Source organism: Limulus polyphemus, unplaced genomic scaffold, assembly GCF_000517525.1.
Source record: "Limulus polyphemus unplaced genomic scaffold, Limulus_polyphemus-2.1.2 Scaffold293, whole genome shotgun sequence".
Taxonomy (NCBI): Eukaryota; Metazoa; Arthropoda; class Merostomata; order Xiphosura; family Limulidae; genus Limulus; species Limulus polyphemus.
Window position 1 is genome coordinate 50,711 of NW_013665903.1, and position 21,671 is coordinate 72,381.

Here is a 21,671-nt window from a genome sequence, read left to right on the forward strand (position 1 = left end):
ATACCCTTTCCATGCCACGTCCAATTCATGGGGTAATATTAACTTATATAATTTTACTAGCTTCACTTATGTATGATCGCACTATTAGTCCGTGTTCACAATACATTTCCACTTAGTAGTCATATATATATACATAATCCTATTTTTTACCTACAAAACCCATTTAAAATAGAGCTAAGTTTGTGTCTAGGATTCAGTTAGCCTAGCATCGTTGAGCGCCAAAATAAACATGTTTTATTTTGAATTTCGCGTAAAGCTAGCTACACGAGGGATATCTGCGCTAGTCGCCCCTAATTTAGCAGTGATAGACTAGAGCTAGTCAACACCACCCACCGCCAACTTCTGGGCTACTCTTTTACCAATGAATAGTGGGGTTGACCTTCACATTATAACGCCCCCATGGCTAAAAGGGCGAATATGTTCGGTGTAACGGGGATTTGAACCCGCAGAATGCGAGTCGAGCGCCTTAACCACCTAACAGTACATTACAGCCATCTAAAACAGCAAAACTTAACTCGAAACTTTCTTTGAAAGACGATTGATGTATCAATTGTAACCACAATTAATCTCCACGTTGCTTAACTCTATGTTGTCACAGCAGACATGATGTTTCGGGATTGTGTAAAAAACAACAACAAAAACTAGAAGAGTCATAAAACATTTTATTTATTTTTAACTGTCGTGAGGATTCAGAGGATGTATGATCCTCTTAGCTCACCATTCCTTTTCACTTATTGGCATCGTTTTTTTGTATCTATTACTGGAAAAGAATATCACACTTCTGAATATGCTGTTATAAATATTATGTAACTCATATATATATTAATCTTTTGTGAATTCATCATTAAGTACTTAGAAAAAAAGAAAGAAAAGGGAATATTTTTCTTACAATTGTAAATTTCCACTTCTTTGTTTTATTAAGTGTTATTAGTTTCCACGTTACTGGCCCTCATAAAACGTACAAATGTTTTTAATGAATACAGAGCGCATTGTATATTTTACGATTTGCGTTAAAAAACGTATACGAGCTAATTTTATAGTTCATACAAGTGATGATGAGGTAGGTAATGTACAGGTCATGAATAATTAATTGATAAACTTCAAATTATGCGTTAGCTCGTGTGACTTTTGTATTTCTAAATTAGTGACAAAAGTGTATTTGTAAATATATATCTATAAACTTTTCCCTTTCACAATATCACTCGATGGGACAGCGGTAGGGTTATAACGCTAAAATATGGGGTTCGATTCCCCTCGGTTGACACAGCAGCTAGCTCAATGTACCTTTTCTCTAAAACAAGCAAGAAAGAAACCATTTTATAATTTAATTTTCTTACCCTATTAGTGCTGCCATCTACCTTCAGGAATAAACATTTTAGTGTGTACAGTTTATATACGTAGTTAAACGCATGTAAAGACTACCCAGCTTTGATATTAACTTCTCATTATTGAATGATATTTGAATTTTAAATCTTCATTACTATGCTTTATTTACACGCTGTAAGTTCTATTCTAAATAATTATTAGATGCTTTCACACAATAAAAATTTCACTTTCACATTATAACTATTGTTCTAGCCAAACAGAATTGTCGGATGTACAAGACTGTTTAGTCTAAGAGTTATTAATTAGTTCATTTAATGATCTAATATTTAATGATTATTTAGTTTTCATAACAAGAGTGTTAAAAATAATTATTTTAAAGTATGACAACTTTCGTAACGTAACTCAGTAAAAGTCGTACGTTGTGTTTGTAGTTCAGTTGTTGTAATTTAACGTCACATTACTCAAACTTTCTATATTTTTCTCGTTGTCTTAAGTGGGTATTGTTACATCATAGCGTCTCATAGTTTGTAGAAAGTTCTAGGCCTCAGTTAGACAAAATATATATATATATATATATATAGGCGCGACCAAGTGAACGCAAGTTAAGTCAGAAAACGTTAAGATGGTGAAAATGAAATTAGACTGTGCGATTGTTAGTTTAGCTGTAATGGACAATATTTAAAATGAGTTTCACAGTGGTATAATGACAACAGAGATAAAGGAGAATAATTTGTCTTGTCAAAGGTTATACTAAAATAATTGGACCCGCCTGTTGAAGTTATGGATACACGGGGTAACGTAAGTAAATCTGTCGCAGATTGTGCAGTATGAAACAAAGTAGAGAAAAATAATTCGTCTTATCAATTGAGTTCTAAAGTAACCGAACTAGCCTGTGTGGACTATTGACAAGAAATAGAATTATCTGAAGCTTTAGATACAACTTTGATAACCAATAGTGAAAGAAATTTTTGTAGCTACATTTGACTTATTTTGAATATATTATTATAGAACAAGCGGATTGTGTGCTGTCCGTTTATTGATGACATTTATCACCAAAAATTCACAGACACCCACTGCAAAAGAATCAAGCCCATATTCAAAACTGTACAAGAATGCTACTATAAATAGATTTACACTGACACGTGCTAAGTTTAAATAGAATCCAGTATGCGTGTACTGACTGAATAGACAAAGGTTCAATAGAACAATCAAATATTTACTATCGCCCCAAAATTACTAAATGAGGCTATAATCCTTGTTATTATGATTAATTAAACAGGCATTTTTACGTTTTCGTGAAATATAACAGATATATTTTTAGAAAAAAACTTATTGTTGTACCTGTTTGGTATAAGATATTCAAAGCACCAAACAATTTCTAAAGGTTTTTGTATATTATTTTCATATAAGTATGCAATACATTTCAAACATTAATGACATTTAAACATACAATAATGCAGTTGTGTAAAATGTCTTGATATCTTTAATAGTGGTTATATAATATTCCATTTTTAATTTTGTGCGTCAGGCGTGGCCTAATAGTTAACGTGTTGTTCAGGTCCAAGTTTCGAAATGGAATGAAACAGAATGTGATCCGCATTCTCAGCTGTGGATAAGTTGTTATAAAAGTGACAGTAAATCCTGTTATTCGGTCTAAGCCTAGCTGCACTCACAAGGCGGTGGATGTTGCTGACTGGCTGCCTTCCTTCTTGCCAGAAATTCCAAATTAATGAAGGTTATACTGAATTCTAAGGATCTCTGAAGTGGCACTTTAGCTTACGTCGAGAGAAATTATTGTTCAGGGTGAAAATATCAAATACCAGTTACAAACAATAAAGCATTACCCTGGTTGTTGTTTTTTTTTGTCAAACTTTCTATGTTTTTAATGCAAAGAGGCCATTATTTTTTATTTTCTTTAGATTTGCATTATCGACAAACAAATAAGCTTGTCTAAGGTCGTATCATTATCATGCAGAGTAAACTACAACACATTACGACTACTTGCTACAAGTGCGACAGTGTATTGCGATGTGAAATCACCACCATTTTCCAAAGGACATAGAATCAGGTAAGCCTTACCAAACTTATAAATACAGTTTTGTATTGTGATAAGTGTAAAAACATCAGCATCTAAAATAAGTTATTGATTTTGTTTCTAAATATAATGACGAATTAAATTTGTATTCCGTGTTATTTTCACTGTTGCTGGAATCTATGTCTGTTTCTGTGCAATTGGAAAAGATTCAGTACAGATTGATAGGAGTGGTTAAACTATCGTTTGTTTATTTATTTAGTTTCAAAGAACCAAGATGGAAGTATAAATATATTTTCTTTAAAATTTTGAAGAGTCTTTTTAAAACACAGTTAATTCTTTCGTATGTTCATGTTCAACAGTTTTACCCCAGTGTTAACTTCTTCATTGTAAATATAACAAAACATACGCAGTATGGCAAGTCCATTCATTTCTGGGGAAATCGTGATATAGTGGTTAGTGCTTTCGACTGGAACTGGAAAGGTTACAGGTTCGAGGCTTGTCGTGACGCGTTGCGGTGTTCTTCAGCAATGCACTTTATCCCAATTATTGCTTCAGTTTACTCACCCGTATACTGGATAACAGCGAGTAGTTGGGAGTTAACCTGCGATGAACTGGTTCCCATCCATCGAGGGATTCTATCACCTTCTCATCTGCTTGTGCCATATGAAACTGGAGCTTAGTACCGACCTTTTATGCCGTACGAAGGCCCGTCAAGGATTTACTTACTTACCTACAATTATTTCTGACAGAATAATCATATCAGAAGTGCTCTATAAAATGCAGTGTAAGTTGTCGGGAAAAAAATTTCTACATAAACTTCACTGTCTGACTATACAGTTTCATCAACAAATTTTTGCATATGTTGCATGCGCCTTCTTAGTGTTTGTAACGAACATTTTATCAGAATGATCAACTATTCACATTAATTGACATTTTCTAATCAAGCCATTTATTACAAGTATATTAAAATGTCATTTATTAGAAGTGTATTAAAAGTAAAATACTGTTTCCCTCCCAATTCGAATGGTTCATAATAACATTGTGAACGAAAATGTTTTTTATGCTATATAATATGTCTATTATGTAAATAGCAGCAGATGCCTATTGAAATAATTCAACGGTAATTTTTCCTAAAAATAATGATGAATATATAAAAAATGTACAACCAATCCAATCCCTTGAATCATAGCGCATATGTAAAATGATTGTCTAGTGGGCAATTTACAGCCGTCTTTTGTTATTCCATGTGTTATTTCAATAAGGAAAATTGCATTTTGTTTGTTTTTAAGCAAAACAAATTGACTGCAATACATTGTTGACAAAAATGTTTGGGTTTCGATGCAATGGTTGCATCCAGCAAAATAGAGCGCTCAGGTTCTCTAAGAAGCCTAGGAGATTTCGACAGGGTACAGTAAAATCATGTATCTATATAATAACGACATGAAAAAACAATAAACAGTATAAATACAAGTCAGTAATTTGTAGATTAAAAGATTGTAAATTTCGCTACTAATTTTTTTTCCGTTAAAGAACATCTAAAAATTTCAATTCTAAACCTAAAAAAGTGTGAAATCGTTTATTCAAAACGTTTCTAAACGTCAAAAACTTTAAACTAATTTAGATGAATGTTGAAGGTGGCACAGAATATCTTCTTCCCAATTTCTTGACAGAAAAAGAAGTCAAGCGATATAATAACAGTCAAGACTAGAGATGATTAATTGGTTACTTGATAGACAAACCAGCACTCATCATCTGAGAATAATTTAACATAGAGTGGATCCTGCGAAAACAAACTGTCGACTTAGTACAGTATGCGCTGTAGAATTCCAATTTTTGATTAAATTTAAACTTCGATCCTTTTATTCGTTTCAGTGATTTCCTAAGTAATTGCTTACTTAAATTATTTCTTTGTGTGGGAGTGTTAGAACACCTTGAACGCTTTTAACATAATTTTAGTTATTAGTTATTATAATTATATGTTAAAATCTATTTATAATATTGTTAAATGATTTGTGTGTGTGTGTTTGCTGTGACATTTAACGTTACTGAATGTTTTACCTTTCAGGTATTGATCTGACTCGGAGTTCTCAATCCGGTCTTTTGCTATAAAAATCCAGGATTCTTGTGCATTGGCTATCTTGATTCCAATCTTGAAGAAACAGTTAAGCTGACACATTATTATGCCAGTACAATGGAGGACTTTATGCTGGAATATGAAGACTTGGACCTGGTTCCATTGACTCTAAGTCACCTCCAGAGTCACTGTAAAAAATATATATATATATATCTGTAACAGCATAAATCAAACATCATGGTTAGTCACACCAAGCCTGTACTAGTATAATATCTGGATATCGATCCAAGAATGCTTAAACTAGTACTGACACCACAGTTCAAGGAGATGACCAAACCAAATATAACTCTTATGTGAATGAATTGCGATTTTTTACTCGTCTGACAAAAATCGAAGTATTTTCTAAATGTTTGTATAGTCTTAAGATGAAGAAGAATGATCTGTTATAAATTAAATAGAATAATAAACACTAAGAAAGCAAAAGAATAATAATTTCCTTGTTCTTGAACTGCATTCTAAGGATTCATCGGCTACACGGTCTGTAGAGTCTCATTGTTTTAGGCCAATATATTTGTAAGTTAGAAAGGCAGCCACTCAACTATACAAAGAAAATATACTATAATTCAGAAAGGTTATGAATCTATTCAGGCCATTGACTGATTATGTGTTGTATGACAACAGTTTTAGCTTGTCATGCTGATCACTATGCAAACCGTTCTACGTACGTCGAATAAATAAAATATATGAACACGAAATCAACAAATCATAGTATCTCTGCTTATATAGTTTCCTTTATTATTCCCTTTCTGTTCACATAAGATTGTAAGAATTTGTACAATCTTATTAAGCCTAAGGGGAAAACTGAAAATAGGAAATCGGTCTTTTCCACCCACACCCCCGTCTTGCCCGTCCTCCATTCAGCGGTAAGTTTGATAGCTTATAGCTTATAACGCTAAAAATCGGGTTTCGATACTCACCATGGCTAGAGTACACATAGCCCACTGTGTAACTCTGGGCTTAGCAACATATACTTTCCCTTTCCCTCTTGGTTTGCAGAGTCATCTATGAGACATTAGTTGAAACATTTACCTGTATGAGCTTCGCATGATGGGAAACAACAACTTGTGATAAATAAATATTTGTTTAGTATCTGTAAAAACAGTAAGCTTATTTTTTCTTTGTAGCAATGGCTATATTTTCGTGGAATTTAAATTTATTATGAATACACAGGAAAAATAAACAACGTCAAGAAAAGTTTCAGAAAACAGGAATAAAAAGTTCAGTATTTCAGTTTTTCTTTTGTCCCTCGTAATGTTAACACCAGCACGCAAAACTTCTTTAATTTCAACTGTTTATACGTAGTTACTAGAATAAAAACTATAAAAATCAAGATTTCACATTTTTAGGATTTCAGTTATTTTAACTGTAGATAACACTTTTTTTTTTTACAGGTTCGTTCAAGAAATTAAGAATGATTCTGATCGGATAATTTACATGGGTCTTCCGAGTGTGTATGTAAAATAATGAGACTGGTAAAAATGAAAACTGTCTTTGTTAATGAACAAACAAACAAAAAACGCAGCGTACGTACTTGCGCATACGAAAAGACAATCGGTTCTATTAGGCTGTGATAAGTCCCATAACTTTCTCTCTCTTAGGAGTGATCTCTGCAGAACTAAAGACGATGATTTTGGGGTAAGTCTTTACTTGATGATTTTCTGGTAGAACTGAACTAAAAAAGTGCGCCTAAATCAAACAGGAAAACTCGGTTTCTTTGTCCAATGAACAGCATCATCTCATGACCTCTGTTCTCTCACTTTATTGGTGTTACACTTAAACAATGTCAAATTGGCCAGCAAAGGATATTATAGTGCCAATACTTTCAACTCGGATGCTACAAATTGCTACAATAGACGTTATCTTCTATATAGAACCAAGAAACAAAGCAACTAGAACAAGGCAATCTCAGCAACTTTCTGGACCATGCGTTTATATCAAAACGTCATACAAACCAACTAAACTAAAAAAAAATAAAAAAATACCTATATTTCTAATTAGGTGGATAACATATACTATACCTACATATCACATAATACATAAGTTATGTGTTATCATATAATAGCCCCAAAACAAGCAGTAAATCGAATAACAGATTGGGTTTCACATTAATTTTTAGTATATTAAAAGCTTATCACTCAATAATTTACAAGAATAAATTAACCACATTAATGCTGCATATTCTTGAAATTCTGTATAAATATAGGATCACTATGATGAGTAAAAGACATTTCAGGACACCAGACAAATATAATACACCACAATATGTAAGACTTGTCTTATTCTTTTGATTTGTCCTTGTCTAAGGTTACTCATGAGGAGCGTGATTCCTGAAATTGGTATAACTCAGTGAGAGTTGGTAAATCAAATAATAGGTTGTGCTTTAATTACTAGAAGACAGAAAGCATTATGTCTTTACCGCAAAAGGCAGATTTGCTGTGCCAATATCACACTTTCAAGTCAAACAAAAATTATGTTTTGATATACAATATTACTTATGTCAGCCTAGCTTGTGCAAGCTCCATTACTTCAGGGTGAGATGACACAGAAGTTTTGCTAAGCCAGTACAAACTCTATAGAATGGCTACTGTGTTATGTAACCTTAGCTGGGGGCGTGGATTAACAAAATATTACGATTTTTTGCACACTCATACACAACAAGTTAGTGCTTTACCAAATGACCTAAAGGATTTACACCGTGTGAAATCCTAGTATGGAGCTTTTCAAAAACTCAAACTACAACATTCACAAACAAGACCTGTCCTCGGGCCTTATCTCAGGGTTGTAGGACAACTACTGGTTGGGTGCCTGTTTTTTGTGTTTTTTTCTAATAGTAATTTAAGTTTGTTTTTTTTTCCCTCAGATATTACCTCAGGGTCGTGAAATCGTGCAATGAATCCCGCATTAGGTACCAATTTATCTGTGGTAACTGCCTCCTTTACTTACAATACAAACTGCTCCCCAGTGACACAGCGGAATGTCTGCGGACTTACAAGCCTAGAATCAGGGTTTCGATACCCGCAGTGGGCAGAGCACAGATAGCCCATTGTGTAGCTTTGTGCTTAATTACAAACGAACTGACACATAATGATAAATATTTTTGGAAAAAATTCTTTAACATATCTGAAGTGAACATAGTTACTTTTCTAACTGAACAAAAAGAAATACAGATCATAATTAATAAACTTGGTAACTCATGCGTTTTCGCAATATTTATTTTGCATAAGCTCTCGAGGTTTGATTTTTCCACTTCTTGATCTTATGTGTTTTCTATATATTGTATATATATATATATATATACACACACACATATATATAATTTCAAACCAGATTATTTAAAATCCCCCAGGTGGTCGTGGCCTCTGTTTTCGATCGCAAGCGGTTTAACGGTGAAAGCTGACGATGAGGGGTGTGTGTCTACGTAGACCAAAGTTATAAGTGAAATGTTAAGTTTTTATTTTTAAATATTTAGGCTTGTAACAGTTATTGTGTTCTTTGGTGTCGTATATTGTAGAGCTTGGACTCAAACCTTCGTTATTTTCTTCACAACTTGTAATTTATTCAATACCAATTAATATGACAGAATTAGATAAAAGCTTGACTTCAATGGACTGGTTGCCAAAACTAAATGTGAAGGGAACTCTAAACGGAGAGCAGATATGCAACAAACTTGAAAGTAATAACTATGAAGAAAAGTATTCTCTAGGAAAACCTATGCTAACTCTAAATTCATCTCCAGGAAAGGGAAAACCTCCTTATAGCTATGCAACTTTAATATCATTTGCTATTAATAGTTCTCCTAAGAAAAGAATGAGATTAAGTGAGATATATTCTTGGATTTGTAGAAATTTTCCTTATTACGAAGGTGCAGGAAATGGGTGGAAGGTAAGCCCATTTGTATCCTTATAATACTTTAACATATTTCATTGTAGAGTACCACTTTTATTTTGTTTCTGTAGGATTATGTAAAAAATAAGTAACTTTACCATTGGACTTGAGACATAACATGTTGACAAAACTTTGAACTTCAAATTGAAGCCGTAAAAAAGTCTTAAGTCAAGATTTACAAAGGTGGTGCTTAATCAAGTTAATATTTCGTAGTGCAATTTGGAGAGGAAAGCAAGTCAAAAATCTGTAGACGATGAAACAGAAAATATATATTTATATAGACATTTATGATATCTCTTTACTGAAGAAATGGTAAAATAAAATTCTTTAAGAATGTAACTACTAATAAAACATTTAATATTTGTTTTCAAATTTTTGTTAAAAGTATTACTTAAAAATCCTGTGAGAAGATGTAGTACACATTCTTCTACTGAATTATTAAAAGTTTTTCAGGTTATTTTCAAGGTATCAATTAGATTGTGGGGTAGATGCTTATTAAAATGTTAAAGGTACAATATTGTGGTTTCATTGTTAGAATAAAATTGAAGAATCAAGAACACTTTAGAAGGATTTAGAATCTTGGCATTTTCAAAATTGAACAATTAAGAAAATAAACTTCCTTTATCTATACTTGTCTGGTTTTGTTGTTAATTATAAGAAATTTAAAGAAGGAAAGCTTCCTATTTTGAAGACTGGTATTCTTTTAATGAGATTTTTTGTTATAGACTTTGACCTCTGAATTAATTTATATATAGAAATTATGTTATTATGGATATGTAACATTTTGAAATTGTTATTAAAACTTGTGCTTATACTACATATAATGTTGTTTATGTACACACAAAAAAAAGTATTGATTGTACTGTATTAGATAACAATAAGCTTTAGAACTAAAAATATATATACATATATATCATTCCAATACACTTGTCCTGTAAACAAATATTTTGAATAACTATATATATGCCAATAATACCATAAGAATTAAAAGTACTATTGTTTTTTCATAAATGAACATGTCTCATTGTAATATCCAAAAACAGTTTATTTCACTTTGTTGGCATTGTGCTACATACAAGTCTTTATTTATATACTTAGTACGTAAGTGTATTCACATGTATTTAGTTTTACAACTTATTTTTATAAATTGTTAATCAATGGCAGTTCTCAGATGAAAAGAGTACTAAAAAGAAGGGGAGGAGTGGCTTTACATGTAAAATGTGGGTTACATAACAGCAGTGAAGTTGAATCTGTTTGGGTTTCTCTTAGTGGTTGTAGGTGGAGAAGGCTTTTAATCGGAATTTGTTACAGACCACCATATGAAACTGATAAAGTTAATGAGAAATGTTGAATATAAGTTTAAATAGATTATAATGTCATTGGTTAAGCTACATTAGGAATATTTTGTTCAATTCTGGGCCCTTTACCTCAGAACAGACATTAAATTATTGTTTTTTTAGGACTTGGTTTAATTTGATGGATATGACAGCCTAGATGAACCAGAAGGTTTCTTCTTGTCCTTTAATGTTATGTTACATGTTAAAATGTTAAAACCTCTACTGAACTACACTTAGTTATATTGTATGTATCTTGTGGTTGTTAAAAATGCTGATATACCATATAACATATAGTAACTAAATTAACACTAAGTAACTGTCCATATTATATGTCATAAATTCTGAAATTTCTTTAAAACTTTTAATGTTCCATAAAATTTGTACTGAATTAGCAAGTTACTTTAATATGATAAAGAAATTGTCTGTTATGCATTTCAAAAGTAAGTAAAAATAAACAACACAAAATCTAAGTTTACACATTGAAAATAAAGTCAAACAAGAATATGTTTCATTTATAAGAAAAATATGTATATATTATGAATATATGGAAGTTCTTTTTTATTATTTAAAAACTTGTTATTTATATAAGAATAATGAGTGAATTTAAACAAGCCTTAGAGATTAAGAGATACAGATTTCAAAACTTTTAACATTTTTCCACAAATTGTATTTGTAAATGTTATTGCTAAATTACTTGAAATTGAATGTTACAGTTTGAATGTGTTAAGAAAGATTAAAGCTTCACAAACTGAAGATAACTCTAGAGTATATAATGTCATGTACTGTTTTCAAACACATCAGTCTTCAATAATTCAAAAAGTTGATAGATTTGTAAGAGTACCTGGATAATAATATGAAGCCAAGTCTTACATGAGTGAGACAAAATTGTACTGTGTAAGATGATATGTCATACAGGCTCTAAACATTTATTTCATAATTGACTTATTTTTTTATACATTTATATATGATCTAGAAATATAATAGGTCCCTGTTAGATTTCACAGTAGCATGCTTGGATTGGGCACAATATTTTCTGTGTTTGTTGGTTGCTATGGTGACTTACTGGCATGGCATGATTGCAAATGATTTTTTCAAATATGACTGTATATGTATATCTATTTAGTTATATAAATATTAGCTATAATATAGCTTGTAAAGAGACTTAATATACAATATATGTATAAGATATATAGGCTTGTTGATTATATTTGATTTATCATTCATTTGTCTATTTATACCTGTTTGCAGTGCATATGTAATCACAAGTTTTAATTTACCAATCAATTGTATTTCCAGGAAATAGTAAAGTTTCAATTTTATTTGAAAAAAATCTATCACTTCAATTATGTGTCTTTTCATAACTTGGCCATTAAGGTTCAAGAACATCATAAAAAAAATCTTGAAGTTTTGAAACTGCTAAGATGAAGTAGTATGTTATAAATTTCTTTGCAATATTTGTAATCAATGACAAACACTTATGAACATAATATTATTTTTGTTGTTAAAACAATTTTAAATTATAATACTTAACTTAAAAAACACAGTGAACTGTACTAGTTTTCGCTTCTAAGCATAAAGCAACTGCATTTAAGTTAAATAATTTGTATTAAAACTGTTTTCAGATATTAGTTTATTCTCTTAAAGTATTAGTATTACTATATATTAATTGTACAATAATTATTTACATAGAATGCTAACTACTTTAATCTTTTCTGAGGCATATGTAATTAGCTTTAAATAGCACTTTTATTTTGAGTTATCAAAATATAACAAGTATACTTACTAGAGTAAAACATAATTATTTGTTCCTCTTTTTATATTCTTATGTTTGTGAAATTTTTTCTGTCATGTATGGATGTTTTCCAGGTTAGATATGAGTATTATTATCAGAGATTATATTTAAACTTAAAAGCATTATCTATAGTCTTAATGTTAAGTACCCCTGTAGATCTTTTTTTTTTCCAAAGCATTATTATCAGCCATAGACAGCAAAAATGTGGCAAGATGATAATATGGAGGTTTGAGTCATTAATATTTAATTACAGTAGTTAAACTTTAAGAATCTAAAATATAAATGTTATCATGTGGAAACTTCAAGCACTTTTGTAGAATCTTGAAACATACAAATGTATAGACAGATTGAATATCTGATATATTTTCACAATCAAATTTGAACACATTGCAAACTTGTGCCCTTATTGGTTATAAATAATGAGAAGGGTTGGAAATTTGTATGTAAGAGCTTACACTATACAGTGCATATCTTATTTATCATTGAGTCTGTGTGATTTTATTCTGTGTTTATATAAAGATTGTTTGGTTACATTACCTGTACATTTCTGTAAATACATAATAAAGAAATGTAAAACCTTTTGTTCCTGTCATTAATATAATTTTTTACGTACACAGAAAAAGGTAAAGGAATTAGAGCTGTTTATCAAAAATATTCTTACTAGTATTAAAAAATAAAGCTTAGGATGTATATAACTTTCTTATGAAGGGTAGAGAGACAATTCATAATCTTCAGCTTAACTTTTTCTCATTGGAACTGAACTTCATGAGTTAATCACATGAAATAAATAGATGTTACATATTTACAAGCATTAAAATAAAATAATTATGTAATTATAAAATATTTTCAACTAAGATTAACTTGATAATCTGTTCCTTAAAAACAGTAAAATATATGAACTGCATTTTCTGATTTTCTTTTTAAAATGTTTTAAAATATCAGATAAAATACTCTGTTTTTATTATTGTAATAACAATTTTTCTAAACAGATGTATACTTGTTTAGCTCATATTTGTCATCATAGTATGTATTATTTTTTATTGTCTCATCTTAGTAGACAGTCAAAATTATTCATGAATAATAAACAGTTTTGCAACATGTATATAGAAATTATTGATAGCTACACTGGTTTTGTTTTATATCAACTACTTTTGGTACACATCTAACTTATTCTCGCAAGTACCTAATATTTTCAGTGAGTGATGAAGTCTACAAAAATTATATAGTTGGATAATGTAGTTTCAATGTAAATTTGAATAAATTAAAAAGGTTTCCAAGTGGCAGTAAAGTGATAAAAGTCAAATATTATGAATGTAATTGCAATTAATTACTTATACATATATCTACTACATATAATTAAATCTCACAGGTGCAGTTATTTACTTGGATAACTAGCAGTGAGTAGTGGGTTTGTCGTAGTATCATAACATTTATAGTGTTCTTAGTTTAAGCTAGATTCAGGAGAGTGAGAAGTGTAAAGGTGTGTACTTGGGGAATGGTAATTTGGAAAGAACTTCTTTCTTGTATGTGAGAAGTGTAAAGGTGTATACTTGGGGAATGGTAATTTGGAAAGAACTTCTTTCTTGTATGTGAGAAGTGTAAAGGTGTGTACTTGGGGAATGGTAATTTGGAAAGAACTTCTTTCTTGTATGTGAGAAGTGTAAAGGTGTATACTTGGGGAATGGTAATTTGGAAAGGACTTCTTTCTTGTATGTGAGAAGCATTGCTGTTGTTGAAAAAGAAAATGATTTAGCTGGCCATTGTTGATAAAATCATAAAGTCTTGAGCTACATATTTAGCTATATTGAAAAGAGCAAATAGAGTCCTGGTTTTTTGCTCATATTTTGTTAGAGGTATAAACTTGTGAAATGGTTTGCTTAATTATGTAATCTGTATCATTAATTATTAACTTTTATTAATATATTACACTTGGATTGCATTTTTATATAGTTTACAGGACTTAAAATTAGCAGGGGCCTGGGAGCCAATGGCTCACAAAAATGCTGGCGGGTCCATAAAATGTGTCTGCTAGGTAACTGCGCAGCCCCTTAAAATCAAAAGAGCCATTAAAAGTTTGACTTCACATAAATTGATCTAAACATTTCTTAACCAAGCAGAACTTATGACAAACCATGATTGGATCTTCCCAAATTTACAAACATTCATCAGTCATATACAATCCACAAACAATGTCACTATGAATGCCCATGTATTCAAAGTAAATGCACTTTCATCAATAAGATTGCCATCACTTTGTCCAATATTCAAACTTTTTGTATCAGTGTAATGGAATTGATATATAAAATTTTGAATATAGAGTGATTATTTGAACTTTTACTACTGTTTTCAATCAGAATGCTACTTTTAAACTTTTTATATATGACACCAAGCTTGCATAAACTCTCACACACTTGAAAAATGTACATATAGGTTCTTTTTTTGTCAACACTTTCCAAACACAGGCAAATAAAAATTGCAAACTTGTAAGTTGTTTGGAGAATCTACCTTACTGCATGTACATTGTTTATAAATATATGCATGCTAGGGCAAACACTTTTCAATCTAACCTAGCAGACTGCACTAGCCAAAAAGAAAACTCGTAATATTACTGTTTTACCGATCATATCAAAATTGCAAATCACTGATTCCGATTATGTACAGTCAAGTTGAGGATGTCATTTTGTAGTATTGTTGACAGTTTAACCTTGAAAATTGTAACGACGACAGAGAATGTACTTTGAAGCATCACTAAATTTGAAATATTTGAAGTTATCAATAAATATGCCATGAAAAACAAAATCACTATCTCATTTCCGTTTTTTATTTCAGTGAGTGAAACAAAAATGGAGACTAACCTTGTGGCTAGTACATGATTGATACATAACGTTATGTAACCGTTGTGAGAGACAAACAAATTTTTGAGGTTCATTGCCTAAATTCATCATTTATTTCAACCATAAGTTTGAAGACTTTTATTATCACATTTTGAACTAAACCACTTTCTAAACCAAATGAAGTATTCCAACCAAAGGGCAAATAAAGTGGCAGTGTATTTTATGTATATAAGCATAAGCATACTTCAATAACAGCATATAACTGTATACACACTTAATAAATTCAGTTTTTTTTGTTCTAGACCAGATACAAGATGTGTAGCCCTATGTAATAGTAAAGTCCAGGTATATTTCTATAACCCTGGATTAAAGTCAAAATATCTAAAACTGTAAAATAGTATTCTGTATTTGTATAAAGAAGAAAAAGTTAAACCTGACAAGAGTGAAGTAATTTGGTTTAACTGATGTTAAGAAAGGAAAAAACATTTTATTCTCCATCCCCCACCAAAAAAAAGGATATAAGAATATACAATGAAGAGTTAAACTAAAATTAATATAGGAAGTAAGCAGTTAACATTCAGAACATTAAATAAAGAAAAAATGCTTTTGCTAGACTGTAAAAAGAGTATATAACCTCTAAGCATGCTAATGGATTGGTAAAAAATGCAAAGACTAACAGACTAAAAGTATGTTGTATATATAACTATTAAAATATCTTTAGAAACTAATTTGTAATTATCACAATAAATTTTCAATATTAGATAATAAAAATGAAATTATAAAGTATATCTATCTTCATTATGAAGAGATTAAAATGAAGTTTTAATATTATTTGTCTTTTATTTTTTATCATATTGCATCACTTCATTTTAAAGCCTGGAAATATACATGTACAATTTTGAAAACTGGTTAGTTGATTCCTTTTTAAAGGCTTTTATCACAATAGTGATATAATCTTGTCTAGCATCTCGTAATGTTACGTTTAATTATAAAACTTAATTTTGTGTGTTATTCATGTTCTGATATCAGTTATTCTTTTTTTTTTTTTTTCAGAACTCGATACGGCACAATCTATCTCTTAACAAGTGTTTCCATAAGGTTCCTCGCTCAAAAAATGACCCTGGTAAAGTAAGTTGTATTGTATCATTAGGGTTTGAAAAATAATTTAAACTTCATAATAGATGGTTGTAGAACATTAATCAAGGTAATGGAAAAATTATCTGTTGTGAAGGATTGAGCTGTTGCAGTAGCAAAAACTAAAAACTCTTATAGCACATTCTAATTAGCCAGTAATTTATGCAGGTGTAATATTATTAGACATATATGACATCATCTATGTAGACTCTAACTTTTTTCTCCCCTTTCATTAACCAACTATTCTGCCAATTTAGGCCAGCTTTATATCACGTCAAGCATATAAGATTATTGCGATTTAAAATTCTAAATTTGTGTATTGATAAAAAATTGTTGTAATATTTTACAAAGGAATAGAAATTGTTTGAAAGATCTTATTATAAAGATGTTAAATCAGTACCTGATATAAACTTCATTACTTTTAACTATAGTCAGTGAGCACCACAGTGGGCACAGTGAATTTGGCACCATCAGAATTTTTAGTACAGGTTAATTATTGTGCATTATATAAATTCTGATTCATTAGGGTTAGATCATTATGTTTAAGAACTTAGACCACCAAAAGTTCTTTTAGTAAAAAATCCATTGTCAATCCTAATTGTCACCTTAAAGTCATAATGGATGATGCCTGTGGTAATAGTTTCCAGATGTGTTTGGAATTTCCCATCTACCCGACAAAATCCAACCATAGATGTTAAGCTAGTGAGCAAACATGGGAGATCAGTTAAGGGTATGGAGTTGAGTGCTTACACCCACAACGTCTCAAACTCGTACTGTATTTCACTGTCTGCAGCCAGTTGTGAGAACGCAGTTATCCTTAAAAGTTCTTATAATTCCTAAAGTAGAAATGAAACCATTCTGAAATTTCTACTATATGAAACTTCCAACCTCCAACCTTATTAAATAATAAAAGATCTTAAATAAAACGAACTTAAATAGAACTACAAACCTTACCTTTATATTTCTTACATAGTTCATAATCACACTCTCATCCCTTTCTCTTGAAGATTTATTAAAATGTAGCATGGAAAATGCAAAACAAGCCCAGCTACTTAAAGTTTGTCTTTCCATCCTGGTATACTGAATAAAATTATAATTTTAAATTGAGCTACTTAAAAATGGATAACCTCTAGTGACAAAAAAAAAAGGCATTTTCCATGTCGAAAGTTTATTTTTTAAATATTTCCAATTTTCTTAATTGCCAGTATTTGTATTCATTATTTTCTTGTTTGTTATTATTAATTATTAAAAATATTTTTAGCTGAGATATAATGATGCCTTTTAACATCATGGAATAACAGTAGTGGGGGGTGGGTAGACCAAGAATGGGAAAATTAAATTCCCTTCTCATATCTTTGCCTTCTACTAAATTAATGTTCAAGTCTAAATAGTTAGCATGAACATTATTATTATTGCATTGGTTTCTAAATATTTATTTTATGATTTATGCAGAGTAGCTGATTGTACAAAAAGAATACTATATGTAGTATGTTAATGTTTCTGTTATACATACATATGTACAGTACTTAACTTTCAAAATAACCTGCTGGTATTAAGTCGTTGATAATAATGTAATGACTTATCATTGCTACTTTATTTCATTCATTCCAGGGATCTTACTGGGTCGTAGACTACAGATCAGTTGAAGTGTCGATCACGAAAAAGAAGAAGAAATCTGGAAAGGTATTGTATTAAGTTGCTATATGGAAAGGTATTGTATTAAGTTGCTATATGTGGAAAGTCCTGCAGTTGTAACATATCTGTATGTTTTTAAACTAAAACATAATTCTATTTCATAATTCCCACGTCAGTTTTAATCTCCGTTGTTTGTAGCACTTAGAAAATACAATAATACTAAAATAAATTAACTGAGGTAAAGTGAACCAACATCTTATTGTTATGTTTTGTCAGTAATTGAACAACATATATCCACTTACTGGTGTAAGGTTATGATTTGATCATTTTCCCCCATTCTCCATTGGAACCAGATCTCTGGCTTTTAGTTAATGAGACAATAGTGGAAGAACACAAGAATATTTAAGGTGGCTGGACTTTTGCTAGGGACCATCATTGTTAGAGGTCTGAACAATGTAGAAATGTGTGTGGTATCCCATAGAAAATAAGTGGATTGGTCCATTTATTAGTATTTTGGGAAAATTCTTTCTTTCAGCAGAGGGTTGAATTAATTAAATATTAATAATTGTGAGATGTGGCATGTACAATACTTCCTGTTTGTCACAACATTTTCCTGTAAAAGGCTAAGCTATGACCTGATTTGTTGTGATATTTAACCTTACATTGCCTTCTGGCCTATCCCAGGTTGAATTGATATAGAGCTTTAATTCCTGACTTTTTCTATATAAATCCATCTTATTTTGTGACCTGTGAATTTGTTTGATCAACTTAATGCAATGGCCAACAAGTTCCTATAAGAGTATGATAATCCTTTTCTGATGCTGTCAACTAACACAAACCAAGTGTAACCACCAGATCAAGCAACTCATTGTTAAACCCATGGTGCAAGGTGGAGCTGATGTTGGGGATGCAAGATCAACTTGTGCACTTGCCATCTCCAAGCTGCCACTGGCAATCATGTCGGAGGGTACCATTTGAAAAGGATGATATTGGCACACATGCTCAGTTTCAGGGTATCAAACCACCAAGATACATCAGGACAACATTTACCATCATCTCAAGGAGGTCCACTAGATTGTATTCTCTTAAAGTGTCTTCCCAGAACTATGGTTTGCCTTTAAGGCTAGGAAATGAACAGCAAGATAAGTAGAGGAGCTTCAAGCACCTCAGTCAATGCTACTGTATCTGTCAACCAGCACCAGCCAGCAATTTCTGAGAGATGTCTTAGTCAAGCCTAAGTGAATTTTCTCATAGCCAGGCTAAGCATGCTAGCACTAGAAGAATGATGATGACATAGCCATCCTTGTCTATGAGATTGACAAAAATATGGTCTTACGGTAAAGCTAAAGTGAACCAACATAAATGGGCTCCTGTTAATGGATACCAGCAGCTGGCTTGAGAAAAGTAGCATTTCCAGGATGAAATAACACTTCTTCATATGAGCACAGAGAAGACTATACCTAATTTTTCAGTTACTTTAATTATACACATTTTTTTTTTTGCATTATATTTAATTTGTACTGTATTGTGCTTGGTTCTATTTATATTAATTTCCTATCTGCATTTAAGTTGAATTTTGTTATGTACTTTTAATTTCATTTTGTGATGAGTTTAAATTTATGTTGTAACTTTAACTGGTTTTTGCATAAACATATTATTGGACAGCATATCATTTTGTGTTTTCAGTTTTGGACCTTATTTTAGTTTATGAATTGTATTTAACTTAGTCATATATGGTTTTTGTTTGTGACATTCTTGATTATGTATATACTTTCAGCCTTTTTATCTTATTTGTCATTATTTTGTTTGATCACAATTAGCACTACTCAGTTTTCTTTACCATTTTGTTTTGTGATGTAAAATTAAAGGTAACTTTGAATTTGATATTTTTTATTTTCTTCAGTTTATCTGATTTGGTTTGTTTTGGTTCTGACCTAAAACTGTGGAATCATCATTCTTCTGACTGTCTTCATCTCATGCAGATATGCTTTTCTTCAGCTTCAGCAGCAAGAGAAGTCTGTATAATGAATATTGAAGTTGGCCAATATTGGTAAAGATCCCGGCTTTTGTTTACATTTGGAAGAAGATTATGATTATTTGTTCATATGTTTTTGCTTGTTTTCTTGTGCTGTCCATGTTAATTTTATTCTCTACATAACATTTGCAGAACCTGCTGTATTTTAGATATTTGGTACTTTTCCGTCTAAAGACTTTCCTAAGATTGTTTTAATAAATTAAGTAAGGCTTATAAATTCTGATCCATAATTCTTGTACATTAATATTAGCATGATTAAGATTATATAATGTTTCTTTAAATTTACTTAGAACTGAATTTGAATTTTTATTTCCAACATTCATTCTCCCTGTTTGCTGTTCAGAGATTAACACTACTCTCTTTAGTTTAGAGTTGGATAATTACCAATATTTAGTAATGGATTAATAAATGGCCTGATTACAATTGGTTAGTACAGTGTTCCTCTAACCATGATGTGTACAAGTAAAAACAAACAACAAAAAAACCAGCTAGTGACAGGTGCTGCCAGAGAGTTTGCCTTCCTTTTAGTCAGCATTTTACCACCACCAACAACAACAAAAATGATTAATAGTGGGTGTTGCCAGCTAGTTGCCTTCTCCCTAGTCAGTAGTTAAACATTAGTGACAGTGGCAGATAATCTTAGTAGCTTTGACATGACAAAGACAAGACGAGCAAGTTTGGCAACAATATTTCAGGTACTTGGATAGTTGAAATAATTGGAAACCCGTATTTTGGGTAGTTAATTATTTTTGTGATAATTGATATATCATAGTTTTAATTAATTGATTTTGGAATAATCAAAAACAGTATTAATTAAAAAAACTTATTTTTATTTATTGATTTAACCATATTTTGGTTAATCAATTAGCTTATGTGACACAAACTCCCATGTGTGTGTGTGTGTATAAATGATATAATTTAATAGTATAGATCTATGACTAGTACAGTTTGAAATTATATATTAGATAATGTTATTAATTAATTTGTATAGATATTTAACCTTTGATAATATACTTTACAAAGCAGTACTATATTTTCTGCAAGTCTGTTATTCTCTGATAAAGAATTTTACAAGGGCATATCTTAAGATAAATTTATCCTCTATAACTCTTAATTTCCTTGTTTGGAACCTAATTTATCTTAATAAACATGGGATGTAAGATTTATTTAGCCTTATAATATTTAGTTTATTTATTTATTTTTAGGTTTAAGTATGACTGAGCATAATGTATATAAGTAGAATATTTTGCTACTATGATTTCAAGCTATTGTACTAAGATATTATGAGTATATTATAAAAAAAAAAGCATTATTGTTGGTAAATCATAAACTTAATATGTGATATACAGCATTTAGTTTATAGAGAGGGTTGAGTGTTTGTTTGTTTTTTTAATTTTGCGCAAAGCTACACGAGGGCTATCTGCGCTAGCCATCCCTAATTTAGCAGTGTAAGACTAGATGGAAGGTAGCTAGTCATCACCACCCACTGCCAACTCTTGGGCTACTCTTTTACCAATGAATAGT

General features: G+C 30.8%; 1 protein-coding gene across 1 annotated transcript in view; it reads left to right on the top strand.

Moving 5' to 3' along the window:
- The first annotated feature begins 8,908 nt into the window (after positions 1-8,908).
- LOC111085244 (forkhead box protein J3-like) overlaps positions 8,909-21,671 on the top strand; it is a 31,641-nt gene continuing 18,878 nt past the window's right edge. The window contains exons 1-3 of the mRNA XM_022382918.1: positions 8,909-9,377; positions 16,397-16,471; positions 18,089-18,160. Of these exons, the coding sequence (XP_022238626.1) occupies positions 9,069-9,377; positions 16,397-16,471; positions 18,089-18,160 (456 nt within the window). The 5' untranslated portion in view covers positions 8,909-9,068. The remainder of the gene's footprint in view (positions 9,378-16,396; positions 16,472-18,088; positions 18,161-21,671) is intronic.